We start from the raw sequence: 26224 nt of genomic DNA, 5'->3' as shown, positions 1-26224 counted from the left end.
AGACAGCGAGGTGATGTTTTCTTTCAGTTCCTTTTTCAGTCTATGCTGTTTCTTTTAAACACTGTGTAGAAACAATTCAGCTGTTCTCATGAATTGTTCAGATGTACAAAATGGTATCTTTTTTGTTAATTTTGAATATTGGCAAAGCAACATTTATGACCTATTGATCAATGTCCATAGAATAGCTAAGGAGATGTCTAAATTTTTTCCATATTTTGAAATTTTGGTGAATGTTGTGCTGAGATTTACTTCCATATGTTGCTGCCTTCATGAATTGCTCAGTACCTTTTCTGGTAATTATTTGAGAAGATAGCAGAATGCAACGACAACAGTAGGAAGAAATAAGGAGCATCTGTGTCATACTGGATATTCACCAAGCAGGGAGTTAGGATTGCAAGTGAAGTCTTTGGCTGGAGTTGCACTGTAATTGTATGTCTGATGATAACACAGGTCGGTTGCTGGGTGAGTGAGTAGGGCTGCTGATTTTCTTTTTATCTGAGAGTGTCTACATAAAACAGTCTTGCTGTCCATTTATAGGAATGCAATATAGTCACACCCAAATGAGTTTTAGTCTTCCTAGCTTGGGTATCAGCAGCTGAGAGGTAACACAATTTCAGTTCCATGCCCTCCTAGCCACATGGAGAAAGATAATTCAGTGTTTTACTACACTTCTAGTTGTTATTACATTTATGTTGTTACTTCTAGCGTCTCTGTTGTTGCACCCATGATATTCAGGCTTTTCAAATCTGTCATTTAATTTTTAATAAATGTTTACTTGTGTGTTCAAGTTCCAAAATATCAGTGGCCAAACTTCAGAATCTATCTTGAGACATTTTTCATGCTCAGATTTATTGGTAAGCTTAGCTAATGGTGAAAATTTATAAGTCAGAAAATTTTTGCAAGAGAAAGTCTGCAAGCAAATGCAAGATACTCTATCCAAATGTTGTATTAAAACCAGAATAGGTGTTTATAGAGATAACAGGAAGTGTGCACACCTGTATAACTCAACAATGGAAATTAGAAATGAGGTTTGCATTTCTATAGCTTTTTTTCATGAACTGAGTTTAGAGGACTGCTCACCATTCATGTAAATATGAAACAATGGAACATAACAAGCAATGAGCAGGTCTTTATAGCAGGGAGATAGTTTTGAGTCAGAGGGTGAGAAATGTACTTGTCAAGGAGAACTGCTAAACAATAACTGCCTGATTTCTATTTTCTAAACCGCTCAAGCTGGTGTTTGTTTGATAAAGCCAAAGGGACTCTCTGCATTGGAAAAATTATTAAATAGCAAACATGTATTTTAATGAATGCAGGTAGAAAGTTGTATCAGAGAAATACCTAAGTATAAGATATTCACGTATCTTCCCTGTAAAGGAATGTCTGGCTAATTATGACACTGTGGATAACTCTCACGGTCTTTTGCTTTGTTTCAATTTGATTCGAATTGAACATTTCTGAACAGTAGTTTTGGCCGAGGTGTTTTTAATCACCTTTCAAGCACTTGTACTCTGTGTGTATATATGGACCTTTATTAAAAATTATATGAAAATATGTCTCCTTTGAAAACACATCAGCTGCATCCCTTTTTGGTCCCTTAAAATTTGGTAGCAATAACGTACTGGGAAGCGATGGTGGACTGTGTTGGAATTGTTGCCGTTGATTACCTTGGTTTCAGGCTAATTTATCTTTTTTATACTTTAGCTCATTTTTTAATACTTTTTTTTGAACAAGGAAGATATGTTTTGAAAATGTGAAGATGAAGTGTTTCATATTTCTGGAGTACAACTTTTCAGTTAAAGGTGTTGAATTAAACAATTTTGGTTTTTTCAAAATCCCTTTGTTGTCTTTTTAGCCAAAATACTTTCCAGAACTTGACCCACATGTGTGTTGCATGTTTCTGCCCTCCTGAACCTCTTGTTTCTTAGCGAGCATGTAATACTGTGTTGCTGAAGAAAAACTGTCTGCTGCTCATGTGTGAATCAGCTGGGGCTATTGTTTGGCACAAAATGGTAACCAAAATGTGGTAGCTTGACTGTGGAGGAAATGGGGAATAGGAAAATTATTTTGTCTTCCATATGTTTCTATAATATATTTATATATTAATTGTCTCAGAATTAAATCCTTCTGTTCTCGACTATCTTCCCAGACTAGAGACTGGCAGGCAGCCCTATCCAGAACTAAAGAAACACATGCTTATCTTCTAGTGTGGTTTTAAAATTAGTAGGACCAGTAGCTCATAGAACTTCAGTGTTTGTCCAAGTTTATCATGCACTCAAGCTTTGCCTTGAAGCGCCAGGTCCTTGTGGCTGTATTTGAAACGGGTCCCCGCCACATGATGCTGACGTTGCAGGAAAGCACAACTTAAAGTTTGTTCTGACAGAAGTGATTTGTTTCCTTCTCTTGCAGATGGGAAGCCGGTGTCACTGTCTCCGCTTGAGTCCCAGCCCCACAGTCCTCGGTACACGGCGTCGAGCCAGCGGGAGCGTGAGAGCTTGGAGGTCCGCGTGCGGGAGGTGGAGGAGGAGAACCGCGTGCTTCGCAAGCAGCTCAGCCTGGCACAGAGTCGCGGCGCCTCGCACCGCCGCGGCAATCACTCCAAAACCTACTCCATGGAAGAGGGGACGGGCGACAGCGAGAGCCTGCGGGCTGGCATTGTGGCGGGGAACAGCTCCGAGTGTGGGCAGCAACCAGCCGTGGAAAAATGTGAGGTAAATAAACAAAAGGAACTCGCCAGAAACAAAACTTGATAGATTTGAGCCTTTAAGGACGTTGCAGAACCCGGTCTCCTTCCCCTTGAAACTTTCTGCTCAGAAGCCAGCCTCTTAGAGGACTACTGGGCACAACTTTTTAGACAATTTTTAATTATTCTCTTTTTAAAAACTTTAAAACATTTAATCATCTGAATATCTTTGGAGTTATTATTTGATCAGAGTTTTTCCTCTTTTTCATTCTTGTGTCCCCAAACCTGGTGTAAAAATCAAAGCCTTGTTCCAAGCTGACTTCAGTACAGCTGTGCTGATAAAGGCAAACTGACCCCGCATGTTTCTAAATTAAATGAAAGTGCCACGGTGCTTTGAAAAGCCTTGTTCCTTTGTTTGTGCACCTGTACTAGAACAGTTCAGGGTTTACCATTAATTAAATTGTAGCTTATGGAGTCAGCTTGTGCTTTATTGTCACTTTCAGGAGTGTGTCTGGATGCTGCTGTGGAACCACCTGCTTGGCGTGAGCCGTGCAGAAGCGGTGTGGTTAGCTGCAGGGAACAGGAGATCAGGTTTCTAAGCAGGTTTCGGGGGGTTGGATTGGGTTGGTTTTCCCCATTTTATGCCAGTAGTTTTCTGGATGTCATCCAGCCATTTAGTTGTCAGATAACTGAATGATGACAGTTCCAAATATGGATAGATCCAACACAGGATGTCTTGCTTAAAGGCCTTGTGCCAATCACAGCTGGTGAAGATATCAAAAAATAAATCCTCCATTTATTTCTACAAAGAGGGTAATAAAGTATCACCTTTTATCTTGCTTTCTGCCACTGGGAAGATAAAAGTTGAAAGAAAATAAGTGGGAGAGAAAAAGCAGTCCTAATTATCTCTTCAGATAAAGTCTGTTTAATGGGCAAATATCAAATATTGTTTAAAAATGAATTAATGCTTTCCAGTTGGACATCTTTGTCAGTGTGGAAAAAGGAACCAACATTAAGGAGAGAGAAAAGGAGGAGTCTGTGTTGCATTTTCCCTCCTCCCCATGATGAGGGTCTGATTTTCCTCCCTGTATGCATTTTGGTGTTTCTTTTAATAAGGGAAGGTTCAGGCCATTGATAAGCAAACCTCACTTCTCCCTTATTATCATGCCAAGCAGTGATGAGCTGAATCTCAGTTCTTGGTTGTTCAAGGTACCAACCAATTTGCGACACAAAAATAGCAGCTTAAAGGAGGAATGGTTTAAGTGGCATTTCAGTTTATAATGTGTTTCACCAATAAATTTAATTGCTCAGTGGGGTTTGGCATTGTGCTGGAGGCAATGGCTATATAAAATGTGAAACCTCACTTTCTTTGCCAACCCCCTATCTCACTGCACACTATTTTGATAACGAAATAGCATTTTCTTCTTTTTCTTATGGAATTCACGCAGTAATTCAGTGACAGCAATGGAAGTTAAAATTAAACTCCCTTATTATCAGATTTGCCAGAAGTCTCATCGTTTATCCTGTTACTGTAGATTCTGGTTCTGTGTTTGTGTGGGTGATATGTGACTGCATTCACCCTCTGTTTTCAGTGTTTCAGAGGTGTAAATTAAATCTTTTTTGGCGTCTGACCCTGGAATATATCACAGCAAGAGTCAACAGCTTGGGCAGTAAGAGACAAGGGTCCTGAGCAGAAGACTGAGGCTCTGGGGGAGACAAAGAGAGCTAGGAATAGGTTGTTTATTTCATTGAGGCAGTTCTTTGAGATTTACTGAAGCTGACATTTCAGAATCTAATTTGGGACGATCTTTAGTGATGATTAAGACATTTGAAAATGCAGTTACAATGAATGAACATTAGATATCTGATAAAGCATAATCGTTGCGATAATAATTGTGATCTGTATCAAGAAATAGTAGGCTTATTACATTCCAGCCACCACTGGAAGTAGTCCTTACGCAGATGTAGGCACAAATAACAGGCTTCGGCAGAAGAGCATAATGCTGATGCAAGCTAACAGAATTATATGACTCTTTCTTACCATGTTATCCCAGCATCTTTCTAGCTTGTACCTCCATAAACTGGGCATTTAGTTTGAATGAAGTGTGTATTTATAAATATTTTTAGAAGATATAATATATTAGAAAATGGTTAATTAGCAGTATAGCATTTAGTAGGTTAGCAGAACATTTAACATTTGGAGCATTTTTACAGGCATATTTGTATTGTTACTATTCTCAACGGTGTTGCTCAGTAGAGTTAAGTGTGTAGTACTCCAGGGCCACAAAGAGCAGGCCTCCACCAACTTAAGCACTGTAAAACACAGGAAAAGCAGATTTTTACCTGCCTCTGGGTGACATTCGTAGCATATTTACATTTTGAAACATGCGTTTAATATCTCTTAACCCCATTCAGCAATTATTTATGAAGGATTAAATAACTGCAATAGAAGGCCTGGCTAGTACTACTGGAAAATTATTGAAGTATGAAATGCTTTATAGCTAAAAATAATCTTTAGTAAGACCTAATTAGAGTTTGTTAAGCTCATTGTTTCACCATCCCACAAAGTAGCCTAAGGAGGAAAAAAAGAGAACATCTCTTTATCTAGGCACCTTATACTCCTCATCAGTGTGGGATCTAAAGTCCAGTTCTTCATGTGGTTTTGGAAATTTTCTTCCAATTAATATTACCCAGAATGGACTTATATGAAATACTGCTTTCAGAAACATTTTTTCCTAGTCTACAGTGGCTAAATTAATAAGTTTCTAAACCATGTTAGCATGCACCTTGGATTATTTAAACTCACTTTCCTGAAGAACCTTAACTTCCTTAAATGCCTTTCAGTACCTGGGCCTGAGTGCTCCCTAAACTATTTAAAGTCAAAAATGGTTCTCCTTGTGTAACTGATCCCCAACCTGTAGGAAGAACAGCTTAATTAACTTCCACAGTGTTTGGGCTAGTTATTCATATCTGTGTGTATAAGGAGAGAAAGAATTCATTGAGTCTGGAAAGCAAGGTGTATCATAATTGCATCTGTTGCTGCGGTGAGTCCCATTGTCTAAAAGCACCTCCAGTGAATGGCCTGTGTCCAGACTTCTTGCTACATCTGCTAGTAATGAACATGCCTTTCATTCGAATGTTGTAGGAGGATGGACACTTTTAAGCAGCTCAGTTTAGTCACACCGTGACTCTTGAATATCTAGGACAGAGTTTGAAAACTGGGATTATCAAGAATTGTAAACAGTGAGGAGCAAGTGTAGCATGCAGAGCCTTGGTGTGAGATGTTTGGAGGGACACGTTGAACCAAACGGAGAGGCTGCTGCAGGTTCTGCAAGCTAGAACATTCTTGGCTTCTCTGGCTTCACTTCTAGGTGTTAGCTGCTGTCACCGAGTCTGGAGGTTATGTGAATCACAGTGGCCAGTGGGATGGGGATGCCATCTTCTAGCCATATGCAGATAGAAAATGAGGGTTTAGAGAGAGCTGTGATGCTGCTCACCAGTTTCATAATCTGGGAGCTGATGCTTACAGTAGTATACTCAGGAGGATGCAAGTTCTTTGAAGTGCTTCCTTCTTCCAGCCACTATTGCCCTGTCTTGCCAGAGTTTGGCTATAGCCAGCTGCTCTCTATCCAAACAAGTATTTGGAACAAGCATGGAGAAAACTGGAAACAAAACTTTTTTCATTAGGATGCAAGCATCTGCAGGCGGTTCAGGTTGCTGAGCTCATGTTGACTTACAAATTTTCCCACTATTTTGTTTAACAGTTAAACAATGATGGAGGGGAAAGTAAACCAAGAAAAGGAGGAACAGACGGAGTCTTACAGCGTGCTGCAGGCAATAGCTTTAGAAAAGGACTAGGTTTCTATTCTCTCCAAGGATTATTGCTCTTTCCTATAGCTGATCACAGGCAGGAGTGGAAATGATAAACAGTATTAGACACCACGGAGAGGCTGCGCAGAAGGTAAATGGATGCCTGTGTCTCTGAATGGGAGAAGGACATTCAGAAGAGCAGCAGGTGCTGTCTTCTCACTGGGCTCTGGCCAAAAAAGCATGCAAGACCACAGCACCTGCTAAAAGACACCAAGGAAGGCATGTTTTTAATTTTGAAAGAAAGTGATTTAGGAAAAGGAGAACAGATGCAGGAAGTCCTTGACAGAATAAACTCCAGTTTTGTGGGGATTTGAAAGGTGGAGAGGGTGTCAGGAGAGCTTTTCTGACAAGTAGAGATAGTATAAAACTATGTTGACAGTGATATGACAGTGCTATTCTGTCAAAACCCATAAAATGTTTGTGTCTGGTCCAATGTCTTCAGGTGAAGTGTTTAAAGCAGGCATGAAACCATGCTCAGTTAATTTGATATTAATTGGCATTGAAGGGAAGCCTCCTAAGTCTTCCAAAAGCCTGAGAAAGACCAGGTGTCCACCAGAGAGGACGCAGTGCATGCAGCGTCAGGAATATGTGCACCCACAAGATCCCATGCCCAGAAGTATGGTACAAACCGCTGCAATAAAAGTTGTCTGTAAGCAGCCTCTTTTCTCCCCTATTGCTGTCACAAGAGAGAAACACCATCAATTTTTGCAAAGTGCTGAGCATGCTCAACTCTCATTGACTTTAACATAAATTTAAAGTGCTGAATACCTCACAGCGCGGTTGCCAAAATGTACTGCAATATCTTTTCTGTCTCATACCTCTCTGGACAGACAGTTGCCTTATTAATTCTAGTCCTCTTAAAACCTCAGATCTTCAATGTGCCTCAGCTTGTGAGGCGCGCTAGGGCTGGAGGCCGCTGCGGTGTTCACGCAGGGGTTGCACAATGGCACAGCCACTTGGCAATTACATGATTCAGATTGTGCCCTGTACCAGGTGATGTTAATGGATGGGGCTATGGGCTCTTCAGGCGTGCCCAACACATGCCACCTCTTGTGTAAATCTGCTTCTGTAACAAGCTAGACTTTGGGAATCTATGACTATGCGAGGAGGCAGAATTCCTCATTTGTTCTCTGCGTAGTGGGTTTTCTGTGGAAAATGAGAGCTGTGTGTGTGAGAAACCAGCTAACCAAGCTTCAAATGGAAGCCAAATGATGCCTCCCTGCAGTTTCACAGCTGTGTCCCCAATCGCAGCTTTGTGCTGCCAGCGTGGTGAACTCTCCTTCATTTCTCTGACCACTGAGAAACAGAAAAATACGGAAGCTGGAGTCAATGCTAAGATTAATTTTCTTTTGTCCAGAGGAAAGAACAATGGCTAATTTTAAAACCAGAGAAGAGTGACTTAACAGCATTTTTCAAATGATTACTTACTACCTTAATAATAATGACTAGTTTCCTCTTGAAGAGATGAGTAAACCTCTGCCTCGTATTAAAAGGGAGGTAAGAAGGCACAGAATAAGTGATTATTTACCAGGGTACTTGGGGGGGTGTGTGTGGGTTGTATTTCACTTCACATGAACACTGCCCAGTAAGGCTCATATGGGTAGTCATGGGCAGGGAGGTGACCACCTGCCTTGACAGCTCGTGTCCTGTCTGATCACTGGGATGCACCCGGCCCCTGACAAACCAATTGTCCCACTCACGCTCATTCACCAGAGCTTGCTCTCCCTCTATCCTTAGGAAGGAAATAATGCACAATTTCTAAGAGCATTTCTGCTTCTAATTATCAGACATAATTTTAAACTTCAGTTCAGAAGGTTGAAGTGTCTGCATGTTTGTATACGCAGAATTTTATGTGCTGCTAAATAGATATGTGCGTGTGTACACACGCACACACATATGCTCTTAGCTAATAAATGCAATTCTGTTCAGACATCTTTAGTAATTTAGGGATAGTAATGACTTTGGAATGATGATGGTGTTATAACTCAATTAAGATGTTTTTAACAAACTGCCTCAAGTGGGCTGCAAACAGCTGCAAAACACCCACTCAAATCCTTAACAATCACCATACTAAATAATAGCAGTGTCATGTATGTGCTCTCCTTAATGAATGATAGAACACAGGAGCAGGCTTTAATTTTTGTTCTTTTTGTTCCTTTTCTCTCACAGACCATCCACGTTGCCATTGTTTGTGCAGGGTACAATGCCAGTCGGGATGTTGTCACGCTTGTCAAGTCTGTCTTATTTCACAGGTAAAGGTGGCTTTCTTTTCTTGCATATTGTATATCTGGCTATGGCTAAATAAGCTCTTTTTATTTTTATTTACTGTCTTACTTTAAAAGAAAGTTAGATTCCCTTCCCTGGTTGTTTTTTCTTTGGAAGGAAGGAAATGTGAAATCTGTGACACCACAAACAGATTCACCTGTGTAAAGATTTCTAGAGTGATTTAGAGGGACCAGAGATCCACCTGCTGCTCCTGTTGCATTGTGGGAATAGTGACAGTATCTATCTGTACTTTAAAGCATTTGCACACTTGTGAATGTTGTAAAATAATAAGAATAGTAATAACAGCGTTGTATTCGTTTAGCCTATTTATGGTATCATTTTACGGCACAGGTGTAGACAGTAATTTGGAAGCCATACACATAAATACAGGTTAACTGACTATCCCAAATTCCCATTTAGACATCTATTTTTCAAAGTAAACCTGTTACTATAGTCAGTATTATTTCATTAAGGTCAGTTTATTTATTCTGGCTTTGGAAAAGCTACTTCCAGCCCCTCAGAAGGCTTTGCAATCTGGTTTTAGCACAGGGAGCACCGTTAGATCCCCAAATCGAGAGGCATAAATGTACTATGAAGACAAAACAACCAATTCCCTAAATAAACAGCAGCTCCAGAAAAAGATAAATGGTGTTAAACTGTGTGTGGGCAGATGTGTATATCCCTTGTCCGGTTTAGTGATGTGTCTCAGGCATGTTTTCCAACAGCGTTGCAGAAAGTGGATCAAAATAGTGACGTGAGAGACTAATCAGACTGTTTGACTCAAGCAGGACAAATAAACCAGTAAAACATGCACAGAGTATAAAGAGTTTACTAAGGAGGTAGTTTCAGTACACTGCTTTATAGTGAATGATATTTTATAGCAGGGAAGATGACTCTTGTTCATGCCATGTGCTAGTATCTTCTTCTAGCTAGGTGGAGTGGGGCATTCTAGTCCCTCACCTTGCTCCTTGTGTTTGCCTCCAATACTCTGCTGGAACAGTCCTAGTAATCATTCCCTTACAATAGTTTGGTTTTAGTACCCCATTTTAACTATTACCTGTGTTTGGTAAACTTCGTGAAAGTATGTAAATACTTACCTTGTATAATGTAGAAAAAGACTCTGTAGATATTGTTTAAGAGGTTGGCTTAGAGTGCAGCTGGAGAGGGGAAATTCTGCAAAATATGAGAGCAACTTTCAGTATCAACACAAAACCTTTGCAAGTCTTTCCAGCAGTAGTATGTTCATTGTAGATGGGGGCTAGGAGCAGGATAAACAATGGTAAAATAAACATAACAAAACCAAAATAACTGTAAAAACATGTATCATGCTTGGTGCAGATTTTTTCTAAATCTTAAAATCCTGTTAAATTTTCAAAACTATATCTGTTTGAAGTTAGACTTCTGAATTATTCAGCGTAAACTGGCTTTATATTGCAAAAATGTGGGGTGGTTTGTCTATTTTGATTGGTGTTTCTAAGGGATTTCTTGCAAATATGCATTTTTATAGTGACATGAGTTATCCTAGTAGTTAAGTTCTCGGCAATTTTCTCTCCTAGTACATGTATCCATTTTGAGAAGACTCTAATATTCTGTAGATTTCCAAATGTGCTGTAAATAACAGGAATCTCACAGCTCAAAGGTTCAAACAGCCTCTTTCTGTGTTACTTAAAGGAAATGGCCCAGTTTTACATAAGCCACTCATCTGAACAATTTTATAAACAATGCTGTCATATAATGGCAGAATTATGTAATTTGGAAATAATATTTAATTAAAATACGAAAGCAAAACAAAGGGAAGTAACATTGATATTTCTAAGTCTGGTGGATTCTGCCCTCGTCGAGAATATATTTGCCCTTTGGCTAGCAGTGCTGCTCATCTCAATGGATTTGTCCAGCTCAGCAGAGGTGATCGAGATGAAGTCCAGTATAGCAAATAACACTTTAGTACAGTTAGTTACATTCAGGATAACCTATCTATCTCACTTGTTTGCTCAAAACATACTTAAAGACAAATCTAAGTCCATTCCTGCCTGCAGCTAGCTTTTCTTGCTAGGCATTAAATTGTTTGCTGGGAAGGGAAGATGTTCTCAAAGAAGAGACAGAGCTTCTTGCAGACGTTTCTTCCATGTCTTCTAGAAAACACAGGCTTCTTAACCATCTGTTGATGCTATGGCTACATGTGTAGAGGTCCATGCTGCAGAAACACTCCTTTCTTAGATGTTTGCCTTTGGAGTGGCAATGGTGAAGAAGGCTGGAGAATAAACAACAAACAACAAGCTCAGGTGAATATTGATTTAGAACCAGGATTCCTTGCATTGGTTGCCATGTGCAAACAATGTTATCTTGGAGGATGGTATGCACTTCAAAAATTATGATGACTGGAAAGAAGGCTTCTTTTAATTGCTAGGATCTATTTAATTGTAGGAAAGAAGGATGGAGACAGGTCATGATACTGTATTAGGAGGAATGAGTTAGGAGAGTTGGAGGTGGTTGATCCAGATGGTGGATACTTCGTGACATCACTAGCAAGCTCAGCATCTGACTTGAGGGTTATCAGTGAAAACAGGCATGGAAATGTCTCTTCTTCTAACCCCTAAAGGTGCACCAGGGAATGCATCCTAGCTGGTGTTGTCCAGTAAGCGAAGCAAAACAGACATTTGAGAGGACTGTGTGTTTCCATTGGACAAGAAGTTTGCTTGTTCTATCCTAATTTCTAAAGTTAAGCTACTGGTCCTTCATTTTTAGGATCACCCATTCAATCTCACATACAGTTTTCCAGGAACAGAATGAACATCGTGCTTCCAAACTTATTGTCAAAGAGGTTTTTTTTTGCTTTTTTGATGACGATCAGTGTTCAACCAAACTTGATGTAGCAGGTGCAGAGTTTGCCTGTAACAAGAGTGTAAGAGAGTGTGTTGTGTAATTGAAAGACTCTTGTGTAGAAACCACAGCTGTTATTATGTAGCCAGGCACAGTGTGGGTTCTCCTCGGCCAGCTGTACCATGACACCTCAATCCTGCCCTGCAACACCCTGAATACAGTCTACTGGTAAAACAGCTGGCCCCTCAAACCAACCACACTTAAATGTCAATGTATGTTCCTGCTGCACATCACTTGGTGTTTGCTGTAAAGGCACTGATTTCAGTGAATTTGTCCGGGATTCATGGAGATGTCATGTGCCTTTTATTAGTATTTCCATCTAGTTTAGTAATTAAAGCATGCTTTACCTGTGCATTTGGTACAAAAAGAGGTACCTATATTCCCTACTTCTGTAAGAAATCCCTACTTCTCCAATAGAAAGATTCTGAGAAAAGGAGGCCATGTCAGTCTAATCATCTTCCCTCCATACATTAACATATTTGTTATACCCCCAACTTTGAGCTAGAGTGGTAGATAGAGAGACACAAAGCAGCAGGGGTGCTGGGTCATTAAGAATAAAAACTACAGGAGTTTCTATAGATGGAGTGTGCTGTCTCTTCGATCTTGAATGAATGTACAGCAAATCCTGCATAATGAACATTTCAGCTCTCCCCAAGTCTAAACAAGCAAGTTTCTGGTTCCAGTCATACCATATATATTATGATACTTAGGTAAGCTACGTGTTCAGACCGTTTCAGAAACTATATCTGTCTTCAGGTTCCAGAGAATGGGAAGAGGGAAGGAAAGGAGTGGTCTGGTTGATTCCTTATAGGAACACCATAGTTCAGAAATGCATTTTGTTCCTGGTGGAAAAGGAGCTCGATTCTAGTTTTGTCTTTAGAAAACATATGCTGAAACCACAAAATCACAGCAGCTTTTAACACCCAGTTTGACACAGCTGACGGCCTGTTCTCAGGAGGAGACCCAGCAGAGCTGGGATAGTGCAGGGTTTGCAGACTGTGATAAATAGGCGTTGGCAGCGCTGCACAGAGGGAGGCTTGTAGAATGAGGACATAGTCCTAGTCTGCAGCTTTCCTGCTTTCCTCTCCTGGGCATCTAGTTGCTAATCATGACAGATTTTATAAATCTGTTGCAGGGGCAAAAAATCTTCTCTCTGAGCCAGTTTAACACAGCCAAGCTTGTATCACTGTGTCCTAAGTGCAAGTTAACTTGATTTGCAAAATGAAATTCAAATGTTTTTGGAAGCAGTGCATATAGTAGTATGCAAAAAGCATCTGGATTTCTTTTTCAAAACTGAAGCTGAGTCCTGTGGCTAATAACTCCTTGAACCTTTTGCAACTACTGGTCCAAGTTACATTGGTCATTTTCAATGTTTTACTCTGTTTCTGAATATTGTAAAGCTTAGAGTGCCACAGAAACAGCCCACAAGCTATAGTTTCATATTGCAAAGATCATTTCTGTCTAGACTTAGATAAATCTTGAGTAAGAGCTAAAATGATTTTTAATGTACTCTTAACTTTTCCAAAGACGTGCCAACACCATGTTTCATTTGGGAACAAAGAAAGGCCAAAATGACACAATTGTAACATGTTGCTGGTAGTTAGGTCAGCCTGAGAATCTGTGACAAATGAGCTTCTCTTTAGTGCCAGATAATACTGCCGTTTCCCCCCCCCCGCCCCCATGTTAGTCCCTCCTCATTGGAGAAGTCGCTTTGGTTACTTCTCAGCTGTGCGCTCTGTTCTACAGCAATAGTGGCATAGGAGTGGTGATGGGGTTTCATAGTGTAAACAAAACCAATCAACTAGACAAGTGCTTTCTAATACAAAGTAGCCTCTTTGCTTTAAGAAGGCTGCTTAGAACTTTAAAGTTAAGCATATGTCTAAGCATTTTTAAGATTAGGATATTAAACTGTGTTATAGATTGCTGTATGAAAACAATTTTTTTTCCTTAGAAAAAGTAGAAGGCAGCAAACCGAATGAAAATCTAGATTAAATAAAAAGAATGACATGTAATTTCCAAGTAAGAGTCACAAGTCAACACTGGCTGGTAATTAAAGCTTATGTAATCTAATGGCTGTATTCCTTCGAGACCACTTTGCCTTAATGGAGTTAATTTGAGAATCTGAAAATCCTGTCATTGTTTCCAACTTTTCTATCATGTCAGTCTGTTTTGTGGGATATTCTTCTGGCAAATACTATAAAACGCGCACTGGTTTCTGTGATCCTGACAGATGCATCAATAATACACACTTCTTTCTGTATTTTCTAGCTGTCCTAGCAATGGAGGCATAATGGAGAAATCAGTGTTTAAAAAAAATCTGCCCATGAAATCTCTTATTATTTCCCAAAGTGCTTCTGTAACTTAACACAAAGCAGGAAGATCCATGAATGAGGCAGCTAGTGCATCTTTAAGATCTCACCAATAGTTTGGGGAGCATTTTAATCAATACTGGGTGTGAAAGGATATGAAAAATCTGTAATGATTTTCACATTAAAATTCTCCCCGTATGAGAGAGGGATTGTCATATGGGCATTAGGAAAAAAAAGTTTCCCAAGCTGCCTTTTATAATTTCTGTTTGAAGTTCTTGTAACCATTTGTTACAGATATAAAAGGTATTACCTTGTTGTGCTTCCCTTAATAAAATATAGGTTTTGGAAATAAACCCCCCTGGGCTACTGACCTTTTTATATTCTTAGAAAATAAAATGCCTCTGTTGCAGAGAGAGAACTGTGCAACCAAGCAGCTGCTTTTTGAATTGCTAACAATTGAGCTATGGCATAATACAGAAGGGAAGAGTGAGTCTTGGTTCACTACTTCCTTTTTCAATTGTAGATTTTTGAATTTAACTCTGTGGCAGTGGCTATTCAAAAAGAATGGGCAACAAATGCTTGAGCAAGTAGATCAAAACTCTGATGAAGAATAGGAAGTTTTGAAATGTAAAAATAAGACATCATGATAAAGAAAATATATAGAAATAGGTACCTCAGAATAGGCTCCTAAATTCATAGCCTGGCTTTTAAAATTATTGAGCTCTTTTCATTTTACTAAATTTTATAGGACCTCAGCAACTCTGAAAATGAGAGCGCTCATTTAAGCTCCTATATTTAGGCCTAAGAGCCTATATTTAAGCATCCATGCTTGAAAATCTTGGTCAGAATCTCTTTTTATTCACTTTTGAGGAAAGCAATTTAGGAAAAGATATGTGTGCTCTTTATGTATGATTTACTTTGTCAGATAGTGTCCTGATCTTAAGATAAGTGGAAAAAATTTAATATATAAAGATGTGCAATTTTCTAAATAGAGCGGTTAAAACCTTGAGTTTCCACTTAATGGGAAATAGCCATATATTGAAATGGCACTCGTCTGCATTAAGACATTAGCACATCAGCATTTTCCATGTATCGGAAACAGTGAAAAACTCTAGTTCCTAAAAATTCATGTGTTCCAAATCTTTGAGGTAAATGAGATTAAGTGATTTCTGGACCTTGGGAGAATTTCTCTGTCTGTTTCAATACCTGCTTCTATAGTGAGGAATCTGGAAGACCCGGAGCTCAGAGTTCAAGGGGTATCTTTTCTGAAACCTGAGACACTAGAAACCTTGACTTCCAAACATACAAATTCACATGAATACTGGATTTTTCCAAAACCTATTAATTTTGTAAGAGAAGTTTATCAAAATTGTCATATATTGACCTGTATTATTCCATAGTTGCATATACTGTCACCATTTATGGTATAGTGCTTTCTAGCAGTACAAGACATAACTGTGTGTGGTTCTTTCACTCTCTTGAGATGCCCAGTGGAAAATGAGTTATATAGGACAACATATACATTAAAAATAAACACAACACACAGCTGTGCTTTGAGTTGGTGAGAGAAGTTGAAGTCAGAGGAAGTCCACCTCACATTTGGAATGAGAGAAGAAGTTTGTGTTGGTCATCACTTTCTCTGAGACTTGATTCCAGGTTCCCTTCAACCTAAGAAAGATGCCCTCCACTCAAGTCCTGAGACTTGGGGAATTGGAAAGAATCTATTGGGTCATCTCATTAACTCCCCTGCTTTTGCAGGAAACCACTGCATTGAAATCCTTTTCATAACTTGATCTACCTTCACAACAGAAAGAAGTTGAGGTTTTCTTTAACCAAAGCATTGTATTTTTCCGGTTTCATGCCACTCAACTTCCACTAGCAAGCTTCAGTGTCTTCAGCTGCTTGTTAAAATTCTGCAAAGGTCATGCCACCCTTCCTTGGTATACCCATGTGAGGGACTCTCAAGCCTCCCTCTGGAAGACTCGGGTATCTCCCAAACCTTTAAACTGTAGCTACTAAATGCCTGTGAAGGAGAGCTCTCCACATGACTATCCCTTACCTTATCATAGGAGCAATACAGTCTGATTTCAGCTTTATAAACCTCGTATCCCAAAATGTCTCTGTCCTGGAAGAAAACCAACCTGAAGAATGGAATAGCTTTCACTGACAGCCAATGGTACAGCAAAACATCTGAGTCTAATGAAATGTAGCTTTTAGTGGAGTCGTTCACAATATCCTGATTGTCACCCCAAATTCTTACAGCCAGTGATTCAGTCTTGTTGGAAAATAATTAAGAGGAAGGATCACACCCCTTTTTCATACCTCTTGAGAAAGATTTCTTGTCTTACAGTATCTCTTCTGTATCTTTTACAATGGATGCTGATTGATCTTTAAGCTTCTGAACTTGTTTCATAAACACTTTGAAACAATCCCTGTCCTTTAGGCTTTGCATATTGCAGACACCAGAAGAGGTAAAAGGTGTCATCTGTGTATAGGCTAGTACTGCTACCTTCAGAAGGGCTGCCAGGTTTTAGTCTGTGCTCTGCTGGCTAAAACCATGCTAAACCTCACATTTCACGTAACTAAAGTCTCAACTGGAGTAAAATTTTCTGTGACTGATGCACATTTAGTTGTAGTTGTCAGCGGGTCACTATTCTGTTTTGGGGGTATATTTTTGTAAGTGATAGTCTTCTGCTTTGCCTCTGACACATACTTTCCTTCCAGCTGAATCTTTACCATGAGGCTAACAACTTGAAAGACATTTCTGTGTAGGAGTGCAACTACTCCTTTTTTCTTTTTCCCAGTAGGAGCTGAACTAAAGAAAATGTCACCCACTTGTTCCCATTTAAGTTTCATACACTCTGGGTCATTCAGATAAGTATAAACTGCTACTGAACATCTGAGTGTCTTTGTATCAGATTTTTTCTTTTCAACGAGTGTGTTTCATCTTCAAATATTTTGTAGCAATTCCATTTAACTAAATGATGGTTTGAAAGAAGACATAGCTTTCTTGATTTTAACTGATTTTTTACTCTTCTTATTCTACTTTGCAATATATATAGATAGATAAATGACCCTGAAAAAAAAAAAGAAATTACTAAAGAACACCAGCTGCGAAGTTGTCCTACCTGAAACCAGACTCAGCCCCTGCTAAGCAGAAGGACTTACAAGGAATGTGTATTTTGACATTCAACACCTATTTGCCTTGAGATACTGCTTTGCCTGTACCCAAAGCCGCTGGTGTTGTACTTTGTTTCTTTTGGCCTTTTCTCTGCTAATGAAATGTATTTCCTGATCACTGCTATTTCCTGATATTTTCTTGGCAAGGTGCCTGGTTACTGCGGAATCTGCATGAGCCAGGATGTCCTCTTCTTCTCTCCTGCTGGGCTGGTGAAGCAGATATAATTGCTGTGATCCCTTTAGCTTGGTAATGGGATGCTTAGCAGCTGGCAGCCTACACCTTTCCCTCTCACAGGGCAAGCTGGAAATCAAAAGACCTTTGTCTTTTTGGAAAGCATGTTGTGGCTTAGTGTTTTGGATATTGTTAAATTCAGATCAGCTGTGGATTATTCCACCATCATGATTATCTCATACATAAAACTTCTAACCAGCCCTTTTCTGCTTTTCATGCAAGCATGTAACTTGATCCACAGCGCCCTTGAAGCCAATACAACAGCTTCACTGGCATCCCTGAGTTGGATTGGGTCTGAGGTGCAGTATTTCTAACACTGCAAAATCCAGTCAGACATCGCTTCTCACAACAGTCTCCTGTTTCTGCTGAGGGGTGTGTTATGGTACTGTGAGCCATTATATGTATTTTTACGTTTTCTTGTGGACTTTGTTCGGTGAGACACAGTATTACTCATCAAAGCAAGAAGAGTACCATTAAAGAGAAAAGCATAGATCATTCATTAATGCAGGAAATGGAGAAAAAAATAACCTTCATCTTTTGGCTGAAGCCCAAAAGTGTAATGGAAGTACATTGGCCTGAACTAACATAGATTTCCTTACTTCTCTTTCGCACAACAGAATGTAGCAGCATCAGTCATCTTCCACTTTAACCAGCATCTGAAATTAAATGCTCCTCTTTTCAGATGAAAAAATATTAGTTAGCGAATACACCTGTTTAGCTTTATAAATTTCACAGAAATGAGACCCCACTATTCCACCCTAGGGATCAAAGAAAAGTTGAGTTAATGCTAAAGCCTAAATGAACTATCTGACTTCTTAGTGACTTTTTCAAACTCTGTCCTTCGCTGCTGACAGGGAAAGGTGCTAAGCTAGGGGTAAACATGGAAGACTACAAATCGTGACTAGCTTCCACTGGCAGGTTTTCATACTCTTACCACAGAAGCTGAGTAAAGATCAGACTTTGTTGCTTATTGTCCTTCACAGAGAGAAGCAAGGTTAAGGGATTTAAACACGATATTTGCAATGTCCAAGTTCACATTACTATAGAAAAATCCATACGCTTTGTCAAACCTTGCCACCCACCCTTGCTAATACTGGCTTCACTCATCTTGTTTTGAAGCTTTTCACTTAGCCCAAGTCCTGTAAGTACAGAGATGAACCCAGATCTGGTATTTTGTAGTAAAATATATTATTTGTTCCTGCTTTTCTTCCACCCTCCATCGCTCTTAGGAACAAGGGCACGGGGAGATTTACAATCTCTGTTCTATTCATTATGGCAGTAGGTAGAAGGTACTCGCCTGAAACACCTAATTTTGGGCTCCTGTAGGACAGCTGTTGATACCCCAGATTTTCTTTGTAGAAAAGATGTGTGTATACTCAATGGTCTGGGAATTTCACCTCAATGAGATGATTATTTTTTAACCTTTCCTCCCCACCCGACCCCCATTTCTCCCCAGACAACTGTTCTTACCACAAAGGTGTATTACCAGGTTGACCTAGAAAACTGAAAGCAATCACTTTCACAGCTCAAGTCCCCAGAGGAGGATTAACCTGGCCTTCTTTCAAGGAGCCAGTAGAAAGCACCAGATCCTTAGCTGTTATAAATCATCACATTTCACTGAAGTCAAAGGAGTAACATCTATTTACAACCACTCAGAAACTGATCCAATATTTCTATTATTGTCATGTTTATACAAATTGTGTCTCAGAATTTTGGACACAGAGCACGACTCCACCGAACATGCTGTATGCTTCACCTTGAAACCTTAGCCGTAGATAAAGCTTTGTAAGTTCTGATGTTGTCCTTTTACGACAGGAATTAGAAATCTTTGAACTAATGCATTTCTCTCCCTTCTCATATCAGGCGAAACCCACTCCACTTCCACCTCATCGCAGATGCAATTGCCAAACAGATCCTGGCGACTCTCTTCCAGACATGGATGGTCCCTGCTGTGCGCATAGACTTCTATGATGCAGACGAGCTCAAGGTAAAGAAAGACAAATACAAATGTTACTCATACAATTCTGTTTTCACGTCATCCCCTTTCTATTCATCTCTCTGGATTGGGGGCTTGCTCTCCCTGGCTAAAACTAATTCTAACCCACATGACTGTAACCCCAGTAACGCTTAGCTAGAAGATACTAAATGGCTAAAATCAGTGCAGTTTCTCGGCTAGGGGAAGATGTTGATTAGCAGCTTAGAATTTTACTTGCCATCAAGAGAATTCTGGCTGCCCAGGTTGAATTGCATCTGATCACGTTATCTTTTCGTAAGGATAATTCTTTCTAGTAGCAATGGTGGAATCTTAAGTATCTTGTTCAATAAGCCCAAGTCTGTTACTGACAACACTCAATGTCCCTGCATTCCTTAAGCATGGGTGTGTAATGCTGTAAGTACGCACACTCTGAATATTACATTTTGAAATGGCTGTCTTTTTTTATCTGGATACCCTTTCAAAAGGAGTGAATACAAAGAAAGGAAAGTTCCAATGGGAAAATAAAATCACTTACTCAAAGCATGAAGTAATTATATTTTCGTAGTTAGAAAGTTTAAATTAGATCACGGAGGCACAGCATTGAGTTTGAGCTGCAGGTTTTTTAGCTATGGAGGTAGAATGAAGTATTCAGATTTTAGCATTTGGAGTTGGTGGCAATAATTTGTATGACTTATCAGACTGTTCTGAACAGCACCCTGAAACAAGGAAAAAACAAAATTTAGTAAATTGCTGTGCTATTTAAGGGGTAAGTTCAAAGCATGCCGTGTTGTAGAATCTTGAGTACAAAAAGTTGTAGAAAGTGATGGAAAAAGGAAAAAATGAGCTTTGAGAAAAATGCTTTGTTTCTAGCTGGTTTTGTTGTTTATTGGTCCAACTACATGAAGCCGTAAGCTGATACCAACCTAATTAGCTAGAGATCTCCATTCTGTTCTTTATAGCTTCCTATCAAGGAGGAGTTTTGTTCTTGTAAATCTTGTACGTGTCTATATTATATGTGTTTTTCAGCAAATTGTAGGATTTTTACAGTGCTTAATTAGCCTCACAGCTGAGCAAGACAGACCTCTTAGTGTTTTCCTTGTGGTCATTTGGGTATGGTCCAATCTAGTTAAGTAAATAATAACCAAGAGAGCTTATTTAGCGATCCAGAACTTGCTGATTTATAGGCAAAACAATGTGCAGATATGAGGCTACAGAGCACTTTTGTCCCATCCTTTTCACTCAACTTTATTTTTTATATGGCTTGTGACCTAAAGCAGCACTGGACTGTCTTGCATATAATACATAGGCTTTAGGTTGGGGTCCACTGTTGTACTGGATTCAGGTATTGATGCATAAATACATCTTTCTAGGTCTACCACTCTCGATCAGAGCTCATCATACTGTGTAACAAGCAATTTCCCTGACTTCAGTAGCCAAAAAACACAGTTAAAGTAGTACTCAGCATAGGTGAATGTGACAGACACTGCCAAAAGAGAGCAAAGAATTGTAAATATAAATGGAGTTTTAAAAAGCCAGGTATGATGCTGGCTGATATCCAGATGATCCTGCAAGTTTTGGCAAAGAAGACAGAGATACTGTTCACAGACAGCTGTAGGAGCTCATCTCATTTGTTTCCTACATAGCCTCTAGAGAGGATTTAATGATTGTTTTGGGTTCATGTATTTCACCTGTACTCTCGGGAGCTATACTATGCTGCCCAGTGTTAGGAAAACATAGAGCTGATGCTGGAATGTTTACTAGAAAGTCTAGCTTTCTCTAAAGTGATCTATGAATCCAGTGTTACAGGATATACTATGTTTCAGTTTTAATGACCCTCCATAGTTCTTTTTTAAACCTGTAATCAATACCAATTGCTGACATTTTAAAAGGGTTTAGAATGAACAATAGCATGAGAATTTTCTGCTTAGCTTTCATTCGCCAATGTTTCCTTGTTCTGGAACACATTTTAGCGTCTACAGAAAACATTTCATTTCATGTCTGTTTGTTTCCCTTTGGGTAAGTACGAGCTTCCAGCCTCTTACCTCCTGTTGCAGCAGGAGCTGGCATGTTAGCTTAAGTCCTTAAGTCCAGGGAAAAGTCCCGCTCCTGCTTAACCAGTGGACGGGAGCACATAATGTTAGAACCTCCATAAACAGTATGGACACTTTTTTGTTTCTGAGTAGCTAGTTAGAATTCACGCAACACTTTCCTCTAGAGCATTAGTTTTTTAAAAGGCAGAATCTGGAGACTAAAACATTTGGCAATGTTTCTTAACATATCCTGCAGTTCTTAAAATGCATGCTCTTCAGCTTAGAGTTAGAGCAACCAGTGTCCTGAAGGAAAGTGTGGAAAATAAGGCTCTGCAGTAGGTGTTGCTCTCTGTTGGGTGTTAGAGAACTGGACACTTCATTGCAGGAAAGGGACGACAAGGTACCACTGATTATCCCAGAATTTCTAGGGCCTGCAAACCAACATATCTACTTTGTCAGGTGCTGTGAATTAAGCATGTCAGATGTTCCTTTTAAAATTTAGAGAAGACTGACTTTTCCTCTTGCAAGGTAACACAGCTGTTCATGTTCATCCTGCACCAAAAAGAACGCTCATTCTCCCCCTAGAAGTGGGTGCTGCCAAACTAACACCAGCCTTTTTGGAAGAGGGGTAGAGCACAGGAAAGGATGGCCGGGGAGGGGTCTGTCTTTGCTGGAGGCACATGATGAAATGGGGTGGAAGAGAAGGAGTATTGGCTGTGTAGCCGAGCCAAGATAACAGCATTTCTAGGAAAGGGTCAGACACAGTTGAGATGGGAGCTTGCAGGATATATTTCTTTTAAACAGCTAGTTTGATGATTGTAACAGCCAGTTTTTGTAACCTTCCCCAACATAACTTGGTCTGTTTCCTCATTGCCTGGCAATAACCACAAGGGAGATCTGCGCTTAAAAGCTCTCCCTCAACTTAGAAGCTGTTCAGATTGTGAGCTATACTGCCAGTGCAACTCTCTCCCATTAACTAAACTTGCTACATGCAGTTAGCAATCAGCAGTGAGCATCCTGGAAGTGTGGGCAGCTGATAAAGGTGCCAGTAATTGAGCCATTCCATAGCTGCAGGCTTCATTCTTGTTCCACTCAGTATGGCCCACACATAACTCATCCAAATTTGTGTGGTCACATATGGCTGTGACTGCAAACTGGAAAGTTACTTGGCAGTGTAGATTCACTTTATATGGTCACATTATCCGTGTTATTCAGCTTGGTCCTAGTGCAGTAGATGTAGCTATTACAGCAATGCATCCCACAAAATAACTGGAAACTGAAAATTGTCGTCTTTGAACATTAAGTAAAAGAAAAAAACATACCTGTGAAACATTGGTCTAAGGGACCCACTGCAGCTGTGGCTTGCAAATATCAGGCTGCAGGATATTGTGGTTTTTTTGGTTCAGTCTTACATGAAGAAACTCCAGAGCTAACTATTGAAGATGTGCAACATGAGCACTTAGCTTCTATACTTCATTATTCAACATGGAATCTCATGTCAGTTCACTCATAAGGAAATACAGGCATTAAACCCATTGTGATCTGTACTGGCCGAGAGCAGAAGCAGCAGCTGATAAAGCAGTACTAGATGTGTGATATGTGGAATACAGATGAGGCGAGTTTGTTTTCCCAGATGTTGCCTGACAGACTGCTGACATCAGGTGAACTGAGGGAAGGAGAAGGTAGAATGAGTGGTTGCCTGCTCGGCTGTGTGTGAATCTTGATGGCCCAGATAAATGTAGTCTCATCATCATTGGTAAAGCAGAAAAGCCATGTCCTTTAAATAGTTCAGTCCACAAATGTGCTGCAATTGTTCTGTGAACTTGAAGGTAGGGATGGTGAATAGGTTTTTGCGATAGATGAGCATTTGACCTGAAAGTGAAATGTGAAAAGCTCCATACTTTGCTGAATATATGGACAATATTCCAGCTTTTACTGTTCCCAGAAACAACAGACCACAAATCTCACTGCCATTGTTGCCTTAGGTGATTTCATATGAGAAATGTTGATGTGGTCTGCACACTCAGACAAAATCAGCAGTGTGTTCCAGAGAGCAAAAACAAGCTGGGACAATGTGTAGCATGAATATCAACTAACTTTAGGCATATTAAAGCATAAGATGAGTCGCTCCTTAGACACTTCCATCTGAACTGTGAAGGCAGTTCACCACATCAGATGTTGACATCATTTGGTCAGATAGATGGGCAAGGGCTATGGGATTTAAGAAGAAAAATCAAGTTTAGTTCTTTAATTGTAAGTGTAGTATTTCTGGGTCTCAGGGCTGTCCTGGTGTGCACTCCCAATACACTGAAGTTACTAATTCCCAGAGTGCTCGAGGAACTCCCGGGCTAGTCATGTGCATAGATGAGATAAAAGGCTGGTTTGAGACCGCAGATCAAGTGGAAACTGGGTGACTGACTGAACTGCTGGCCATCTGCACAAGAAGTATTTGACGTATTGTTACAGGAGCTCTCCCAATGGGAATTTCAGACAGTTCTTGAGATTTCCTAGGCAGTCCCTGCTGTGCCTAGACCAATTTGTATGCTTAAATGTGTTGATTAACATCCTGGGTGGAGAATCTGGTTGTCCCAGAGATTCCCAGACAGTTCCTGCTGCAAAATTAGCCGATTGTGCAAGGCTAAATCAATCAATGGAAACAGTTCCTACATGTGTAGAAATGATCGTGTAGGACAGTCTTTTGTACATAGTTAATAAATGTTTTTTATGTAGGTTAAGGTAATCTATAGTGATGGATTATGCCTGTCTTGCAGTGGTCATATAGGACCACAGGCCAGCTGGATTATAAAAATTGGGCAGAACCGTGTTTTAGGGAGTCTCACCCAATCCAGCTAAGATGCCCCTGCCAGGACCCTTACCATGGAGACTCCCTTTACCATCCAGACAGCAACCAAGTGTCCTGTTTGACAAATTGTACTATCCATGGAAGAGTTACTCGAAACCAACATCCCAATAATGTTAGCTTTGTTAATGTATGCTCTGTTTGTAAGTGTCTGTGCAACAAATGATATCAAAAGCAAATCAAATGCCATGATTTTCTTTGCTACCATTGGAAGCTTTTCCAATGAATGGTAGCATTGGTGGAGCTGTATGTATCATACATTGCCGTATACCAATTTTGGAACCATGTTCGAGCGAATACTTCCACCAGAACTGTGGACACCACCTGCTGAACATGGGAGGGAGAAAGTTGATTGACAATTGGGAAGGTGGGAGAGGTTATCTGATGAACAGATAATTAGCTTAGTGTTATCATCACACAAGCTGAAGAGGATGACAATGACAATGTTGATAAAGCTCTGAGCAACAAAACTGGCCAGCGTTCTCCTGCAGTCCACCATCTTCCTGGTCAAGCAGTTCCACAGGAAGTTGCAGAAGCAGCCATCCATAACAGTTTATTTTCCCAGGACTAGTGACTGGCTACTGTCATGGATTATAACAGACTATATTTGCTTTGCACTATATGCAGATTATGCATTGTTCAAGGGCAGTGCTTGCTTGTTTATTTGTTTAGTAGTTCACTGTATGCCTCAGAGGCAGGCACACCAAGTTATAAAGCAGACGTACATTACTTTCCTTCCTTTCTTTTCCACTTCATGTGCAAGATCTTATTGCTGTTAATGCAATGCAGGATGTGAAACACAGCTTCTGTTTATTTTTACATTAATTTACGCAGTGGTAGCTACTTAATTAAAGTGTTTCTACAACACTGTGGTTTTGGTCAAATACTGTCTCATGTTATGGTGGGCTTGCAGTGCTCCTGCATTTCACCAGCCTTTTGTCTTTCTGTAAACTGGCCTGCTGCACATGTCAGTGAAATAATAAGCATAGACTGCTGTTTCTCCGTGGCCTATCCCTTTACCTTTTAAAAAACTTTTCTAAAAAAAAAAAAAAAGGAAAATTCAATTTAAGATTTTGAAAACAAAGCCTATAGTCAAAACCCTGTACAGATTTTCATAACTTGCATGGCTTAGTTTTAGGCTTGAATGTCCACATTGTAATTGTGATTTTGTGCATTTGCTAATGAGCACAGTAAATGCTAGAGATGTGAACTCTCAGGCGATAAAACATGCTTGTGGTCGTGACATGATGCTGCCATGCCAAGAGCAGGGTCTTTTATCCATGGTTTTCAGTACAGATAACTGGACATTAACAGACCATGTTTGTAAGCCAAGATATTTTCCTTCAGACTGCTTGGGAGGAAATCAGTATCCACCAAGAAACAGATAGCAATTCAAACTCCCCAGCACAGTGGAACCTTTGTGAAGTGGTCAGAATCTATCTGTGCAGACTGAGTAGCCTAAGCAGTACTTCCTCTGCCCTCTCGGTCCCTGTTCTGCACATAAAAAGCCATGCAACATTACAAATTAAAAATAGATGTGCCTTCTGTTATTATTATTATTCAGGCCCAGGATATGAGAAGGTAATTTGACGTAAAATCACACTGGGTCTTAAATTTCTGCATATTCAAACCAGGCAGTGATGAAAGAAGTGCTGTGGAAATTAGTGAGGCTGGTCAGAAATTGTTCATGAGAATGGGAGTCATGGTGCCGTTACTGACTTCCAGCAGTTGTCATCTGCTTGGTGACATCTAGCTTTCATGAGCAGCCTCAGCTCTGACTTTGTCTGTGGAAGGAGGCAAGATACCAAAGGTGGAACAGCTTTTTACAGATTTATGTGTAATTTGTGCTTGGATTTACTTACAAATATCAGTTAAGTTAAGATTTGGAACGGTAAGAATTTGGTACACTGGGATGAATCCCAATGTGATGCAAATGGGTG

At 39.9% G+C, this 26224-nt stretch overlaps 1 protein-coding gene across 9 annotated transcripts in view; it reads left to right on the top strand.

The window, feature by feature from the left end:
* Positions 1-26224, top strand: part of LARGE1 (LARGE xylosyl- and glucuronyltransferase 1) — a 290868-nt gene that overhangs the window by 137712 nt on the left and 126932 nt on the right. For all 9 annotated transcript variants that reach the window (XM_075429418.1, XM_075429422.1, XM_075429423.1 and 6 more), the window contains 3 exons: positions 2410-2711; positions 8723-8805; positions 19283-19406. In XM_075429418.1, the coding sequence (XP_075285533.1) occupies positions 2410-2711; positions 8723-8805; positions 19283-19406 (509 nt within the window). The remainder of the gene's footprint in view (positions 1-2409; positions 2712-8722; positions 8806-19282; positions 19407-26224) is intronic.

This window comes from Opisthocomus hoazin, chromosome 8, assembly GCF_030867145.1.
Source record: "Opisthocomus hoazin isolate bOpiHoa1 chromosome 8, bOpiHoa1.hap1, whole genome shotgun sequence".
In the NCBI taxonomy this organism is placed as follows: domain Eukaryota; kingdom Metazoa; phylum Chordata; class Aves; order Opisthocomiformes; family Opisthocomidae; genus Opisthocomus; species Opisthocomus hoazin.
Note: the sequence above shows the minus strand (reverse complement) of the source record. Positions and strands in the feature narration are given on the sequence as shown.